This window comes from Canis lupus, chromosome 11 (genome assembly GCF_011100685.1).
Source record: "Canis lupus familiaris isolate Mischka breed German Shepherd chromosome 11, alternate assembly UU_Cfam_GSD_1.0, whole genome shotgun sequence".
In the NCBI taxonomy this organism is placed as follows: Eukaryota; Metazoa; Chordata; class Mammalia; order Carnivora; family Canidae; genus Canis; species Canis lupus.
This window is the reverse complement of record NC_049232.1, coordinates 24,134,488-24,151,957: the sequence shown is the minus strand read 5'-3', so window position 1 is coordinate 24,151,957 and position 17,470 is coordinate 24,134,488. Positions and strand designations below refer to the sequence as shown.

General features: G+C 46.1%; 1 protein-coding gene across 1 annotated transcript in view; it reads left to right on the top strand.

The window, feature by feature from the left end:
* TRPC7 (transient receptor potential cation channel subfamily C member 7) overlaps window positions 1-17,470 on the top strand; it is a 144,052-nt gene that overhangs the window by 123,963 nt on the left and 2,619 nt on the right. Inside the window, exons 10-13 of the mRNA XM_038551660.1 lie at window positions 3,228-3,423; window positions 9,030-9,251; window positions 9,921-10,001; window positions 16,954-17,029. Coding sequence (XP_038407588.1) covers window positions 3,228-3,423; window positions 9,030-9,251; window positions 9,921-10,001; window positions 16,954-17,029 — 575 coding nt within the window. The remainder of the gene's footprint in view (window positions 1-3,227; window positions 3,424-9,029; window positions 9,252-9,920; window positions 10,002-16,953; window positions 17,030-17,470) is intronic.

Sequence of the window (17,470 nt, the reverse complement as noted above, 5' to 3'; positions counted from 1 at the left end):
AATGTCACTAGCATGGCACTTCAAGTTAAACTGTGGAGCTCTAGTCACCATAAAAAGCACCTAGATTTCATAGAAATTTCTTTCTCCCCTTTTTCTTTCTGCTAGGATGTCATTTTCATATTGACTTGTAAGATCTCTTTATATAAGAAAGACACAAGAGTCTGTCACCTGTATTGCAAATACAAATTCTTTTCTCACTTAGCCTTTTGCCTTACATTGTTAGTTATTATGTCTTTGTTGTATACAAGTAAAGTTTTATGTGGTCAAATCCCTCCATCTTTCCCTTTCTAGTTTCTGAAACCTCTCCCAGACCAATATTATACAAAATAGTGCTATTTTATTCTAGTTTTTTTTTATTGTGTAATTTTTAAACTTTGAACTCCTCAATTCCATTCAGAATTAGTTATATAGGTGGAGCTATGGGTAAAATACTGCACTGCTTACCATTTAGGCCAGGGAATTGTGCATAACTCAGCCCATGATGTCTCCTCTGGGAGAAACAATGACAACAAAATTAGTCTATTTGGTTGGTCCAGATCATGTCAAGAGGGATAAGTGCACGTGAAAGACCCAAAAGACACCAATGGTGGATCGAGCTATAGTGGATGATTCAAGCTAATGGACCCAGCTTTACCTTAAAGGAGGTCTTTGCTACAACAACCCATTTTGCCCCATAATAAGAGGACACAGGGCTATAGACAGTCCCCAAAGAGCTTACAAGAGATTGTTAAAAATGCATACTTTGGCTAAGATCCTTTCCTGCCCAGTCAGGTGCCTGTGTTATTGCTCTGGAGGGAGGGTCACTTTCACTCTGGAAATCCCAGTGACTCTGGGCCTCTCGTAATTAGATGCTCTTGTAGGTCACAGCCAAATTCAAGTCCAGAAGCTAATTCCTGAACTATAGAAGAAATGAAACAGGTATAAAGATTGTCTGGGAACCAGATAACAAAGCTAAAGGATCAGTGTTCCAAGTGGGGGTGGGGGGAGGGGACTGATGGTGGAGGGGCTAAGCCATGAATTTAGGGATCTGTAACTCTTCTCTTACTACAACACACACTGTGTAATGGGCTAGCTCTGCCTCCTTTCGATTATTCTATTACATAGAATGCCTAAGAGAAGGCACCAAGGATAAACCAGAGCTTAGTGGCAAAATTCATAACAAGAAGAAGCAAATGAGAAAAAAAAAATACACTCTGAATCTAGGCCATTTTCCCTAATCAAAATTCAGAAGACTTTCCTTGAATATTCTGTAATTGCTTGCTTCATTTGTGTCAGCCAAAGGTCTGTAGGGTTTTACAAGGTAAGCAAACGAAGATGAATTCCTGTAAAGCATCTCTCAGTTGCACATATTATCCATTTCTTAGGATGTTCGTGGTAAGTGCCTAATCCTGGACCAGTGCCAGCCTGCCCAGTCCCTGGCTCAAAGAGCGGGCCCTTTGGTTTCCTGACCTGGCTAGAAAGGGAACAACTGTCATCACATCCTGCTGTCTCCTTCCAGTTTGGGAAGTGGGGCTCATCCAGTGGTTCTGGAGTCTCTCTGCCACTGTTCCCTCCCACTAAGGTGATGACCACAGGATAACTTCTTAATGGCAGGCAATATCTGCAGAGAATCCTGGCCATGCATTGAATGGCATCTTTTTCACACAAAATGGATCTCACACAAGGAAGCAGTGTGTTCCCCTCTTTCTCAGAATAGCGTTAGGGGCTGGGGCTCTAAAATAATGCTGGATACCTGGTCATCACCTCCAAACCCCCAACTAAATTCCTTCTTATTAAAAATAAAATGAATTAAATATTCTAAACTCACAGTTTTCAAAGAAACCAGAAACAAATAATGACAACAAAAACCCACTTCAATTTTCAGTTTTCAGACTCTGGGATGCATAGAGAATGAGTCAAACCGCTGGCTAGACACACACATACACATACACATACACATACACATACACATACACATACACCCACACATACTCGCACACAGGAGAGCCGAAAATTCATGTAAGTCAGAGTTGGATTTTTAGCCAAAGTGACAAGTACTAGTATTTTTGTACATCTTGTCAAATAAATACCAATCCTTAAGAAATGCCAATTTTTTTTTTGAGATCTAGCTAATCCTGGCCACTTGTGGGTGAGTGCTGAAAATCTGAAATGTTAAAGAGAAAAAAGAAAGTACTTTCTTATAATGTACCCCAAATCTGACTGCAAACCAAAAGAACTGCATATAACCATTCAGAAGTTATCAGATGCACGGAGGTGTTCTAAACCACCCAACTAAAACCCAGCTTTCTGATTGGATTCTATGTTGTAAACCTGATGTGGGTTCCTAGCCACAAACTAGACAGTGAAACATGCCTGGATCCTAGTCTTAAAACTAGGATATTCTGATAACTTCACAGTCTCTCAAGAGTCAAAGAGCAGTGTTCTAAAAGCCAGATTTTCCCGGCACTGCCCTCAAAGCACATGCAATCTCTACTTTGAGTGAGCTGCAGGCTGAGGTGCAGACAGCTGTCTGCTGAATTTGAATAACACGGACATACCAAACTTACTCTTTTCATAGCACAACTCCATTTGAGAGGACATGAGGTGTGAGGCTGGCCTCACTACCTAGAGCCAGGGGCTGGAAAAGCATAGTAGGTAGATGTACATGCTTTTGGAAACCTCAAATGTGCCTGGATCTGTACCTCACTCTCCAGTCAGATGCCCCTAGAAAGGAGAAGGGTCTGAGTGTCCATGCCTCCATCTGTAAATGCAGGTAATAAGCGAGCCCAACACAGAGATGGTCATGAGGCTTAAGGAGCTGCCCTGTGACAAGCGCCAGGCACCAGTCATGCTCCCTTCATCGATGGACACCATCCTCTCCCCCTGCACATGGGGCTGGGTGGTCTGAGACATTCAAGAGACTATTTTAGGAAGAGTGCTTTCTGAGCCTGATAATGTACAAGAAACAAACATCTGCCTTAACTTTAATTGCTTAATTAATTACAAGATAAAAATGATACCACACTCTGGAATCCCCCCAAAATGGACTGAGTGGAAAATGAAGAACCTGCCCTTTATATTTTTGACATCTCCTTAGAGATCTGAATATGCCATTATTTCAGAAGACAAGCACCACCAGTCAGCCCAGCCCCACTCCAGGGTAACCACCAAAGTCTGGGTAATGGGAACTTTGATGTGAACAGTGTTAGCAGATACAAAGTGGCTGAAGGGATTGTCTTTCCTTATAGGGTTGAAGAAAGCTTTAAAACCTTATTTTGGTCCATCTTTGGCTTGTCTGAAGTGATCTCGGTGGTGCTGAAATATGATCACAAATTCATCGAGAACATCGGCTACGTTCTCTATGGCGTTTATAACGTCACCATGGTGGTAGTGCTGCTCAATATGCTAATAGCCATGATCAACAACTCGTATCAGGAAATTGAGGTAAGACCGAGTTCATTGAAATTGTTCCCTCTCCCTTGCTTTAATTTACACGGCTGTTTGAAGCAATGAGAGTAATGACATTAGAAGTTCATGCGTTATTAAATGTGAAGCCAGGGGATGCCTGGGTGGCTCAGTCAGATGGTTAAGCATCTGACTCTTGGCTCAGGTCATGATCTCAGGGTTGTGAGATGGAGCCCCATGTTGAGCTCTGCACCGGGCATGGAGTCGGCTTAAGATTCTCTCTCTCTCTCCTTCTCCCTCTCCCTCTGCCCTTCCACCTCTCAACTCTCTCTTCTCTCAAAAAAAAAAAAAAAGTGAAACCAGAACAGTAAACAACCAGCACTTTCAGTCAACCTGCCATATGGTAGAGTGGGCACCACACATGAAGGGGCCTGACGAGGCCTGAAAGAATCAGGGTCATGAATCTTTCCTCTTTCATGTCTCCCTTCAGGACAGCATGCAGGTGGCCCATGGCAAATCAGAATGACTATATCTTTCAGCCAACATTCCCTTCGCCTCTCACATGTTATTTATGAAATACCAATGGTATGCAATGCCCATGCTGGGCACTGGTAATACAGAGATGACTAAGCCAGTCCCTGCCCTCTAAGAACTCAGTCCCTTGAAAAAAAACAGAAACATCACGAAACAAACTTCATTGCCCTAGGCCCAGCACGCCCAGAAAAGTCCTATCAGGTACACAAGGTACAAAGCAGAGAAGCTTCCAGAGGTGATGCTGGAATGGAAGGCCATTCAAAGACTAATACAATTTTGCCAAATAGCTAAGGGAGTCCAGAGAATGTACCAGGGGACAGTTTATCAAAATCTGAAATGCACAAACCACAAGCTATTGATTGCAGCTATTGATTGTTTGGAAGAGCAAGAAATTAAAAAGAAAATAAATGAGCATTAATAGGAATCTGGTAAAATAGATGATGTTGTAGCTGAACAGCAGGATGCTGTGTGGCTTTAGAAAGAACAAAGACATTCTCCGTACTGATGACTACAGACCTGCAAATTGTAATGCTAAGTGCAAAAATCAAGTTGCAGCACAGTGTTTATAGAGTGCTCTCCCTTATGCAACAAAGAAAGGAAGGGGCATACATGCTCACTTTTAATTACATAAGACGTTGAAAAGGAAGAAATCTCTGAAAGGGTCCACAAGGAACACACAACAGGGCTCCCTGTCAAGAGGCAACTGGGCGCACTGGGAGTGGAATGCCTTTCTCTCTATACTTTTTCATGCTCTATAAATCTTATTACTGTTTTACTTACTATAACGTAAAATAAATAAGCCAAGGATTAATAAAAGGCACTAACCTATTTTGAATTAACTCAACAATTCCAATTGTAGGGATAGATCCATGCAGCAGTATGGTTTTACATCGGTGCTAATTAAAGGAAAAACATGCAAATAGCCCATGGACATCAGAGGGTTTCAATAAACTCTGATGGAGCCTTTGGAACACTGCCTATGTGATGAGAAAAACTTATGCTCATATCACAAAATCTCTATGGTACTGTGGGGAAAAATGCAGGTTGTAGGAAAATACATATAGGAAAGTCTTATTTACATAAGCTGTAGATGTATATGCACATTCGTATAACAATACGTGTAACAATATGAATGTACATTTACAGAAAGAAAAAGCAGAGAAAGGTAGAGAAAAGTTACCACGCCCTTGACCTAGGGCATCCTCTGGGGACGGGAGTACAGCAGAGAGCTTTGGATGGGGACGGTCACTTGTGCCTGTGTTACCTTTGTACTCTGATCTTTTATGAGAAACAAGCATTAATGTATTTCTCACCGAGAGGAAATTAGAGACCTCCAGGTATTAGTCTGTGGGGCTGTCATAACAAAGCACCCCAGATGAGGCGGCTGCAACACAGAAAGGATTTCCCTGCATTTCTGGAGGCTGGACATCCCACATCAGGGTGTTGGCAGAGCTGGTTTCTTCTCAGGCATCTCTCTCCTCGGCTGGTGGATGGCTGCCTTCTCGAGGCGTCCTCACATGGCCTTTGCTCCCTGTGCATGCATCCCCAGCATCTCTTCCACCCCTCAGTAGGGTACTCGCCAGGTCAGATTAGGGCCCACCCTAGCCCTAGTGTTTAACCTTACTTACCTCTTTAAAGATGTATTTTCAAATACAGTCAGGTTTCAAGGCACTAGGGGTTAGGACTTCAACATACGCATTTTAGGGGACATATTTGGTTCATAACACACACCTCCCCAAAAATAGAGTATTCTAAACTGTAGGAACAACATGTGCCAGGGCAGGAGGGGTGAGAATGCAGTATTTGGGGCCTGCGAGACGGTAGACTGTGCCAGGAAAAGAAGCAAGAGGTGAAAGGAGGTGGTGAGCTAGCATGAAGCCTTAGCCTGTTTCCTGCTCTCCCGCTGCCACCCACAGCAAAACGCAGCTCTCTGTCCATAGACAAGTGTAGTTTTTGACAGTGTACATATTTGGTCACTTATGCACATGAGCTGTTGCTAACCAGCCATCCCTGTGCTTCTGCAACAGGGTCTCTTACATCTGGGTTTCCCCAAATGTAAGAGAAACCAGACGGTGCCTGGATAATATGCAGGTCTCTGTGCCACTCACCTTGGGCGCAGTGCCCCATCCTAACCTGCAGATCATGTTCTGGTCCAAATTAATGTGGCATGGAAACCATGTGATTAGTGTGCAGAGATCCCCACTAGTTTGGATGTCATGATGTCACGTGGGCTTGTGATGTCAAGTTACCCCAGCACAGTTTTGTGCCACCAGGTGGAGCGAGCACACTGCAGCCCTCACCTCCCTTCGGGGTTCTGGGCTTCTCCTCAGGTGAGAGCACATGTCCCCTCCCGTCTCACTAGCCATGTGTGTGTAAGCACCCTGAGATGTGGAATTGGGCCACTAGACAGTGCCCCGTCTCCTGGGTCACATGGAACTTTGATGAAATATAGAGAATGCTTATGATTCAGCCAACAGATCTTGAGCACCTGCTGTCCAAATCCACGGACCTCCTTGCTTCTATACCTGCCATGGCCCCACCTGCCCTCACTCCTGCGGGGGGTGGGAGAGGTCTTCTCCATCTGGGCTGCCCTGCCCACGTGCCCTGGCTCCCTGCTCTCTCGCCTCCTCAGGAGTTGCCATTGCACGTCATCCCTGTTCCACCCATATCTTCACCCTTCCTGTCAGCATTTAAATGAGACTCTGGATCTTAAAAAATAAAATAAAATAACTAAAAAAAATCTTCCTTTGATCCCACTTTCCAGCTCTTTCTCTCTTGCTCTTTCTTGCCAACTTTCTCAGAAAAGCTGTTTACACTTCTTACTGCCTCTTCTACTCATTAACTCCCACTCTTCTCCACTCTCACCCCACCCACACTCGACCTGGCAGAGAAGTACCCACCCCATGGAGCTCAGCTTAAACACCAGCCATCAGAGGCAGCCCCCTCAGCCCCGCAGGCCAGGTCAGGAGCTCTATACCCAGAGAACCCCATCCCCCGGCACAACTCCAAGTGAAAGATCAGCTGATGCATAGCAGACTGTATTCATGTCATGGGGCAGACTGTGTGCTCCATGAGGGCATGGACTGTCAACCCCACTGCCCACCTAGCCCATGCCATTCACGTAGCAGGTACTCAATGCATGTTTGCTGAAATCACTAAAAGGTTGAATGCTAGGCACTGTGTTAAGCTACGGACATTAAAATAATACTTCCAGAGGGACTACTGATGTCTGACACTAAGTGCACTCATTTAATTCTCATAATGACCTATGAGGTAAGCATTCTTATTGCCATTTTACAGATGAGGAAATTGAGGCCCAGAGCAGCTAAGCCACCTGCCATCGCTACACAGCTAGGGAAGAAGAGAGTCTGGACCTAGGCAGGCTCCAGAGCCCATGCTGTCACCAGTAGACCACCCTTCCTTTCAGGTCAGGTGTCCCTGTCACCTCTCTCTGTTATGCAGCAGAGGCCAGGAGCAAGCCCTGCCCTTACCAAACTTCCACTAAAGACCCCAATATGAGGTCCCATAAACCAGGCCAGGTGCTGATGGGCTCTCAACAAAAGCAAACAAAATGGACAAGCCTGTAGGTGATAACTTTGTATCAAGTGGCACCTGCCAGTAGCCTCATGTGGGTCCTTGCTAGGTTTACAGTCCCTGGAAGTGTAGCTAGAGTCTGTGGGGATTGGAACCCACCCTTTCATGGAGCACATAGTGCCAGTCTTGAGGCTTCATGAGGGAGGCAGCATTATCTCCATCTCCCGATGACCAAGCCTGAAGGCCTTGCTGAAGTCACGCAGCTAGGTGGGGTGGTGAGCCCCGGGCTGTCTGACTCCAAGTCCCATGCCTCCTTCCTGCTCTCAAACCACCCCACCGAGACAGAAGCCTGAAGAGCCTGCCTGTAAAAAACACACACCTGCTACTTCTTAGGGGGCCCACTTAGCATTCTGGCATTGACACCAAGTCAAACAAGATAGATGAGGGGTTTAAATCGACCACCGCCCCCAGGGAGGAGAGTGTGGCTGGACCACATGCTAACTACAGCCGGCTTCGCTTCTTTGGAATTACATATGCACAATCTCTTGACACCCTCTGTGGCGGCACCGACCAATAAGAACATGCTTTCTAATAAGAAATACACAGTGATACAATACAGTGTGGCAGCTGCTCACCACATGTACCTGTTAAATATGTGAAATATGACTGGTCCAAATTGAAATGTGCTATAACTGTAAAATACACACTGTTTTCAAAGACTCAACATGAAAAAAAAAGTGAGTTATTTCGTTAAGAATTTTGATGATGATTACATGCTGGAATAACTATTTTGAATCTACTGGATTAAATAAAAGACATCACTGAGATTAATTTCACTTGTTCTGTGGAGGCACCCAGCTGGCTCTGTCAGGAGGGTTTGGGACTCTTGGACTCAGGGTTGTAAGTCTGAGCCCCACACTGGGAGGAGACATTACATACATACATGCATACATACATACATAATTTAAACTTTGATGAAAAATAAAATAATTTAAACTTTGATGAATTACTAAATTCTACATCTGAAACCAGTTTTTACCAGATAAGTTAAAAAACTAGAATTTAAATAAAAACTTGAGAAAAAAAAAGGAATTAGCCTGTCCCATTTTACTTTTTATAATGTGGCCACTAGAAAATCTAAAGTAAGTTCTGTGGTTTGCCTTTGTGGCTCACTTTATATTTCTACTGGGCAGCAAAGCTCTAAAACCTGAGTGCCTTGAGGCCGCGGTGGCTCTTCAATCAGCGGAGCTGTCGATGTTCATGAACAACGGGATGAAGTGGCAAGTGGAGAATGTTTGTGAAAATACCCGGCGGAGTGTCAGGGAGGGTGACAGGCTGAGGTTTTCAGTGATGAATCCTGAGAAGTTATGTGGAGACCTTAGCAATGGCTAATCCCGTACGGCTTTAGCAAGAGCAAACCCTCCACCCTGTGCCCATGTGCAGAGACAACGTTCACAGATGATCAGAGTCGGATCTGGAAGCCCACTGTGAGGTGTAGACCGCGGCCCCCCTCCTCACGCTGAACTCCGATGTTACATTGTGGCTGTTGATGGTGTGTTGTTTCCCTTGCTCCACAGGAGGATGCAGATGTGGAGTGGAAATTTGCCCGGGCGAAGCTCTGGCTGTCCTATTTTGATGAAGGAAGAACCCTTCCTGCTCCTTTCAATCTAGTGCCCAGTCCCAAATCATTTTATTATCTCATAATGAGAATCAAGATGTGCCTCATAAAACTCTGTAAATCTAAGGCCAAAAGCTGTGAAAATGACCTTGAAATGGGCATGCTGAATTCCAAGTTCAGGGTAGGTAGCATGGGGTTTGTGGGGCAAGAAAAGGCAGCAGGAGGGAAGGAGGGGAGAAGTGTGCTTGCCTAAGATGATACAAGGGAAGTCAGTGAGGGGTCCCTGCTTTTCAGAATCTGGGGGCACGTCAGCAAAGCTGCAGCCCCCCCAGCAGAGGCTGCCTGTGGGAGCTGCCCTTCTCCCCACAGTTCCTGGTTGGGGCCAGAGCAGGCCACCAGGCTGAGCCATGCCCCCACAGAGGCATTCCTTGAGTCCCAAAGAGGAATCAGTGTTCCCAGAAAGTATCTGGAGGATGATCACTGGGAGAAAAGTTCCCTGCCCATTATCTCCCCTTCCTAGAGATTCTCAAGGTTTACTAGCATATTAAAATCTCTGAGGAGTCCTGGGAGAAAGACACCCCCGTAATTTTAACTCAGTGCTTCCCAAAGTTAACCAAATTATATTCTGTAACTCGTTGTCATCCTATAGATCTAAGGTCCCAAGAACAGTGTTCTAGGAACCCTAGCAGCAGTGGGTACATCAGCTTTGTGAGGGTCCTCTTTTTAAAGACAGTCCTATACGGGTACCATTCATATACAGGGGTCATATATGTTACTTGAACACATACCCACGTGTGTATGTACGCATATAGTGTTTATTATGTATTTGGGGGTTTTTTTGTTTCCCCAGAAGACTCGCTACCAGGCTGGCATGAGGAATTCTGAAAACCTGACAGCAAATAACAGTTTCAGCAAGCCCACTCGATACCAGGTAACCACACCTTTCCCACATATGGGCTGAAGTGGACTCATCCAGATGTGAATTTGGTGACATGGCACATGAACACAGAACACACACTTCATTTCTTCTTGCATTCAATAAATACTTAACAAGTAACAACTATATGCCAGGCACTGCACCACTCACTAGGGATGCAGATGGTTCCTATCTATTAGGGCATCTCCAGGCCAGTGAGAGAGACAGACAAGGAGCAAGTAAACACACAAATACACAACCTCAAATTGATAAAAGTAGAAAGAGGAAAACAATAGACTGCAAAAATGGAGGAAGAGAGGGAGCGCCTATTTAGGTGTGATCATCAGAGGAGGCATCTTCAAGCACAGGACAGTTAACTGAGATGTCAAAGAAGGAGTGGTCACGTGGGGCCTCCCAGGCACAGGAAAGGCATCCATAAATGCCAGAGGGGAGAAGGTTGGCAGGTCTGGAGCAGTGGGAACTCAACAGGCAAGGGACGGTCATCTAGAAGCAAGAGAGCAAGACTTGGACTGGGGGGAGAGTAGGGTGATGGAGAAAAGCAGACAGAGTCAATATACATTCTAGACATAAAGGTAACGGCACATGATGCCTGTCTGCAGGGATGGGGTGCCTGGGCATCACCTCCAGGCATCTGTCTTAAGCAACCAGGTGGACATGGGTGTCTTCACTAAACACCTGACCTGAGATCACCAGTCTTGTACATAAACCTTGGGAGACTTTATGCTTACAGCCCTTTGCATTGCTTTTGGAAATTAATGCCGCATCTCTGTATCCCTTTGAGTCAGCCCATGAGCCAGTGATAAATGGTAACTACAGGTTATTGATTATAAAAGTACAGGACATTTGTTTCCTGCCTTCCCCTTCTTGACGATCAGCAATTCTAGCCATGCTGATCAGTTATTATCAGGTGTAAATTTGCAGCTATCCTGAGCATGCATGGGGCAGAGGTGCTGTGTCCCTGGTGCCACCACCTCAGAGGGAGCAATTAGACTTAGCATCTTCCTGACACAGGTCTCTAAATGTATCTCCACCCATATTTCAGAAGCCAGCTATGCAGGTAGGAGGATTTAAGTGCACAATTAAGACATGGTTCATCCCTCAAAATACTTAGAGTTTTATGAGATGACACAGGCTAAAAACTGGAAATGGACAAATCTTGTATCTAATCATGTGCAAAATTGGGTCTGACCAGTTTGATCTGCTTTGAGTTATTTTATAGCACAAAGCCTTTGGTCAGTGGAAGGATTTTTATTTCTCAACTTCTCAGAGAAATGTATAGATTATCTGTGTCAACAAAAGAGAAAGCCCTAATGGGGTAGGGTCAAATCTCTGATGGGTTGCAGGGAGAATCAGCTGCTGAGATAAAGGAAGACTGATTATGTGGTGAATGTCTTGTACCCAGAATGAATCCTTTATGAGCAAGACAGTTTTCAAAAGCAGCCTCGGGGTGATCCCATTTCTGTCTTTGCTCATCACTGGCTGAGTCCCTGCCGCCATCAACATCCCCAAGAGCTTCCCTCTGTGATTACAGAGATTGAGGTAGTAGTCGGCTTCAGGCTACTGATGACCTTGGGCAGCTTGCTCACCCTGTATTTTGTGAATCCACCAAGAAAAGCCTCTGGCTATTTATTCAAACAGTTGTCACAGGAAAGAAGAGATAGGTATCAGAGGGAAAGGGTGGAGAGGTGAGCAAAAAACAGAGCACTTTGCATTTGCACCTGTGCCCTGTGCTCAGCCCTGCAAGGTGAAGTCTGGGCATCTTCCTAAGCCATCATCGGCTCAGACAGGAGTGAAGCAAGAGATGGCATGGACAGCGGGTTGCCAGCTAGACACTAGCCCAGATGTAATCTCACCATATGCAGGTGAGAGAAGCAGTAGCTTTAATATACCCCATTAAACAGAGGAGAAAACTGAGGCCCAGTGGTGAAGGTCCACCGCTGGTTGAAGGACCTGACTCACAAGGGTACCCCTCTTTTACGACATCACATTTCCTAGGCACCCAAGCCTCACCGAGAACCTGTCCTACCAGCCAGAAAACCCTCTGAGCCTGCAGAGCATGAGGGGAGTGGACAAGGTCCAGGAGGAGCTTTTAGAATGAAGGGTGGGGTAGGGGTCTGACAAAGCCTCTTCCATTTTCTTGGGCCCACTGGTGGCCTTCCAGATTGCACTGATTTCTTTCCAAAGCAACTTCCAAATGTGCAGAGATCAGAAGGAGCCTGACACGCGCATTTCCTCCTTCTTACCATCCTGGCTGCACCCAGAGCCGTCACCTCCCTGAGGACACGTACAGAACCATAGTCCCCGACACTGTCACACTTGGGAGAAATTCTGTAGCATTCCCACTTGGACCAAAGCCCCGTGGTTCATACACATGGAGTTTTTAAACTTGCTGCCTTCATGGCTCTTCAGTAGATCCGCTTGATTTTTCAAACTTAGTGCTTGAGGTGTTTATTTTAGGCTTGTCAATCCTTGGACTCCTGGGGATTCTCTGTCTTAAGAGAAGGCAGTTAGTTCCCTCAGACCAGGGGGTCTCTGTGCTTTGCTTTAACTTAGGCGTTTCCAAGGGGTCTGAATCTGTGGGTCACAAAACTGGTCCCTTGCTTTTGTAACTTTTTATTTTTCAATCTGGGCTCATATGAAACTAAACAATGAAACAAAACCAAGATACTGGGGAGGGGGTCAAAGCACACCTCCCATCAAAGCTATTCTGTGACCTGTTCCAAAATCCAGAATGCCTATGTGCTGGGGCGTGTGCAGACTCATCTACTCCCACTGTGAGAGCTACATTTCCTTCTCTGGCAGAGCAAACAAGCTGCATCCCAAATGCACCACAGAATCCAGGCACGCTCCATAACTCATGCAGGCCCTGTCTGTGGTGCACTCTCTTCCCCAAGCCTGGTGGGGAGTCCTTCTATTCATGCTCTAGGTGGTCTTTTCTGTAGAGATCACAGCAAACAGGATAGACAACTTCATCAATGCTAATTCCTTCTATTTTTGGTGTCTGGTGAACCCTCATTTAACAAATGGTGTGTCCCTGGGATCCATTTATGCCCTCTCTTTCACATATCCACTGATTTCTGTTTTCCTGGGGGGCAACACTGTTTCCCTCTAGGCTCTGTTTTGTTGACCATCTTCAAAGCACCATATATGCCCTCTTTGTTTACACCTTTAGCTGCCCTGGCCGCACAGAGAGACACAGGTCTTCCACAGAAAGGCTTTCTATCTTCCCCTAGCACCAGCAGCATCCCTTAGCATGTGGGCAGGGAGAACCATGTGGCTCCTTCCCTGGATCTCAGTGTCACAATCATTCTGATCCCTTGTGCATGTCATCCTCATCCCCTCAAGTATTAGTTCTTTGGCCTGAGTTATGTCACTACATGCACTCATCTCTAGTATCTGCTAAGGGCAGGAGGCCAATGTAGGTGGAATCGGCACTGACCAGAATATGTTAACTTGGGGAAAGTTTAGTATCTTCTGGAAGTGAAAGAACTCCATGGAAGATAGCAAGGAGACATCTCACACCCATCACAAAGGAACATTCTTTTACTCTGCACACAGTGAATGAGGGGAGACTTTTCATGTCCATCTTTTTTGAAAAGAGATATCTCCTATAGCATCTGAGCTAAAGAGAACTTGGGGCAGTTTCTAACCACTTCAGTATTTCTGGGGACAAGACTGGCATCTTCCTCCTACATACCCCAGGCTACCTAACTGTACACACTAGCAGGGAAACCAGGTGCCATCAGGACACGAAGTCTCTAAGTGGGTGCTAGGTGGCCACACTATTCTTTAAGGCATCTGTCGCTCCTGAGAGTGAAGTAGGGGTGGGAGAAAGGGGAAAGGGTCACTGCTTGTCTGCAGTGCTCATGAGATTCTGCTTCCATATTAAGCCTCTATAATCCTAATGTGTGGTGAGGGACTTAATAACAAACATTTGCTAATAGTGAAAGGGAATATAAGGGAAGGGAGAAGAAATGTGCGGGAAATATCAGAAAGGGAGACAGAACATAAAGACTCCTAACTCTGGGAAATGAACTAGGGGTGGTGGAAGGGGAGGAGGGCGGGGGGTGGGGGTGAGTGGGTGACGGGCACTGAGGGGGACACTTGACGGGATGAGCACTGGGTGTTATTCTGTATGTTGGTAAATTGAACACCAATAAAAAATTAATTTATTTAAAAAAAAAAACATTTGCTTCTCTCCCCCTGGAGCCTCAGATGTGCAAACCTTAGCTCAGGTTAGGCTTGCCAGCACTCAAGAATGGGCCGTAAGCACTCATGACAATGACATGCCAGTGACTGTCTTTCCCAAAGGTAACCATTTTTTAATTGAAATATCCTAAGGGGGTAACAACTGAACAAAGCCATCCATCCTCCAAAATCGAGCTGAGATTTCCTCCTGCATAGAAAACTGTCTTTTAAAGGACAAGTAGATACCTAACAAGCAGCCCAAATCCCCTCTGACCAATGGGAACCAGCTTCCTGCATCTCATCCCCTAAAGCATTGTGCACATAACCTTTTCCTGAAGGTTGGAAGAAGCCCCAGCTTTGGTTTCCATTTTTGTTACATTTCAGATCTGTGTGACCTTGGAGAAATCACCTCACTCTGTGAGCCTCGGTTTCCTCATCTATGAATGCAGATGACCTCCCCAAGCTCACCAGGTTTCTGGGAGAATTTAACAAGGTCATTTTGTTAAGGAGGTTAACATGACTCCTGGTCTGCAGGAAATATTCAATACATTTGTTTCTGTGTTTCTTTTTTACCCTTTCTTCCCAGCTCTCAGAGGGCCACTCCACACTGAAGGGGGCTTGTGAGTGGGGACTCACCTACTCAAGACAAATGGAGTTTGAAGGGCATTAATAATTACGTGTATTAATAATGTGGAATCTTTTAAAATAACAGGTTGAGTTGTGTTGTGCTAAAACACAAGATGCACCCTAAGCCAGGAAGACAGTGATCGCTGCCATACCTGTTGAGGGTCTCCCCTGAGCACCATCATAGGAAACTCTCCACTTCCAATCACCAGCTTATACTTTGACCCCATACGTACATTTTTCAACTGATGAATCAAGAAACTAAAGAACCCTTAATTCTTGAACTTTTCCTTAAAAGAGCAACAAACTTTAACTAGATCCCCTTGACTTGTCTCAGCCTGAAAATTTGCAGAATACTTCTGAATTCTATATTCAAGAAGAATTTTAGGGGCACCTGGGTGGGTTGGTCAGTTAGGCATCTGTCTCCAGCTCAGGTCATGATCCTGGGGTCCTGGGATCGAGCCCTTGCCTCAGGTTTCTTGCTCAGCGGGGAGCCTACTTCTTTCTCTGCCGCTGTCTGCAGCTTCCTTTGCTTGTGCTCTCTCTCTGTCAAACAAAATCTTTTTATTTTTTAAAAAGGGAGAATTTTAGATAGCTGGGTATCTGGGTTTCTTAGGTTTTGTGCTTTTTCCCCATGAGAACTAGCTCAGGACAAAGTTGATTTTGTTTGGGTTTTACAGTTGAAGGTGAAAGGAGCATTACTGAGTCCCAGGAAAGGCTTTATATACATTCTTATAACTCGGGTAGCCTGGCTTAGGGGCCAGAAGGATGTCAAGGAGAAATCTAGTAGATATGCAAACCTTAGCTCAGGTTAGGCTTCACTAAATCTAGCAGATATGCACTTGAACTGCTAATATGGCAAGATCCAGGCCTGTCTGACAGAGAGCAGCATGAAGGCAACTTGCTCACTAACTGTTCAGCCGAAATAAGATCATGATTCAAAGCACAGAGCCAAGGAGACCAGCTGCCCAAGGGCCAAGGAGGGGGGCAGGGAGCAGCAGTGGCCTACAGGTGACGTAGGGCTCACCGCAGAGAGCCTTTGCTAGGTTCAGTTAGAGCCCTGGACTCACGAAGCCTGGAGACACGGGAGAGGTGTTCTGGGGTCGTTCTTGGCCATTAAAGGCACTGACAGAGCCTGCAGCTGGTGCAAGAATGTGCTAAATCCTTCCCTGTGCCCTCAGCCACCCACTTCCCTTGGCTTACCAAAAGCTTTTTTTGAGCCCATGTAGTCAGAGAGAACTTAGCAACCTGCCTGACCACACACAGCACCGCCAAGGACAGAATTCAGGTCCCTTCCATCTAGAAAGTGCTGCCTCTGTCCCCCGAGTCCCCGGGTGTGAGCAGGTCATAGGAAGGGATGAGCACGGAGCAGGGAATCCCTCCCTCTCTGCCAGATTCAGAAATCGCAGCTCTCCGAGTATTTCTACATCCTGTGATTGTCCAGCAGCCCTCCAGCAATTAGCCAGCAAAATCCCAAGTTCACCTCCTGCGGTCTTTTTCATGCTTGGCTCTGCTCTTGGTATCTCTTGTTTACTCCTACCTGCTCATTTGCTTAAAGAACCTCTATCTGCACAATACATGGGAGCCACAGGAAGTCCTTCCCCTCCGCCGTGACTGGCGGCACAGAGTCAGGCTTTCAGGGAAGTGGTATGTTGGCAAAACCTCCTGAGGCCCGCCTGTATCTCTTGTTGCCTCTGGTAGAAAATTTCCAGGTCAAGTGGACTTACCCAGCCTGGTCCGGACTCTGTTCTAAAGGAGAGGACAGAACTGGCTAAGGTCACAAAAAAGGTCAGGGTAGAGTCAGGCATAGGACCCTCAAGCAGCACCTGTGGATCTTAGATGATTCTCTCTCTCTCTCTCTCTCTCTCTCTCTTTCAACCCCTGCCTTGGCTTCCCACTGAGTGTCCTGTTCTTGCATCCCCAGGGCAGGATCATCCTAGTGCAGAGGTTAAACAGGGACAAGCCCAGGTCCCCCCATCAGGCAAGGCACCCTCAGAAGAGAGGCACCAGGCATGGGAGCACTCCCAGCTGCTGACCAGGTGCTCCGCAGGAGCTGGGCACCAGACATCCCCATGTGAGATGCTTCTGTCCTTGGCCAGGCTTGTCTGATCCCTTCCTTGTGTTCCCATTTCAGAAAATCATGAAGCGGCTCATAAAAAGATACGTCCTGAAGGCCCAGGTGGATAGAGAAAGTGATGAAGTCAATGAAGGTGAGCGATGGGTCCTTTTCCTACAGGTAGACAGTGAGGTGCAGTCTTGCTCAGCTAAAATCAAGGTGGTGTTGGCAGGACTGTGCTCCTGTGTGGAGGCCCCAAAGGTTGGGGGGTGCTCGTGTTCCTTGCTGGTTTGGGTGTGGGCTCAAGTAGGTTCCACGAGGCTGCTGTGGGATGGAGTTTTCTGTCCCTGCAATGGCTGTTGGCTGTGGCCACCACCCCCTCCATCAGCTGCCGACAGGCCCCTCATCTCAGAGCCAGCACTCAGTCCCCAATCCCTTCTCTAGCTGCCACATTCCTTCCTCTTCTGTCTTCATGTCTCTCTGACCCTCTCATGCCTTCCTCTTTCACTGGTAAAGACTCATGATTAGACTGTATAATCCAAAAATAATCTCCCTATTTAAAGTTGGCTGATGAGCAACCTTAATTCCAACCTTA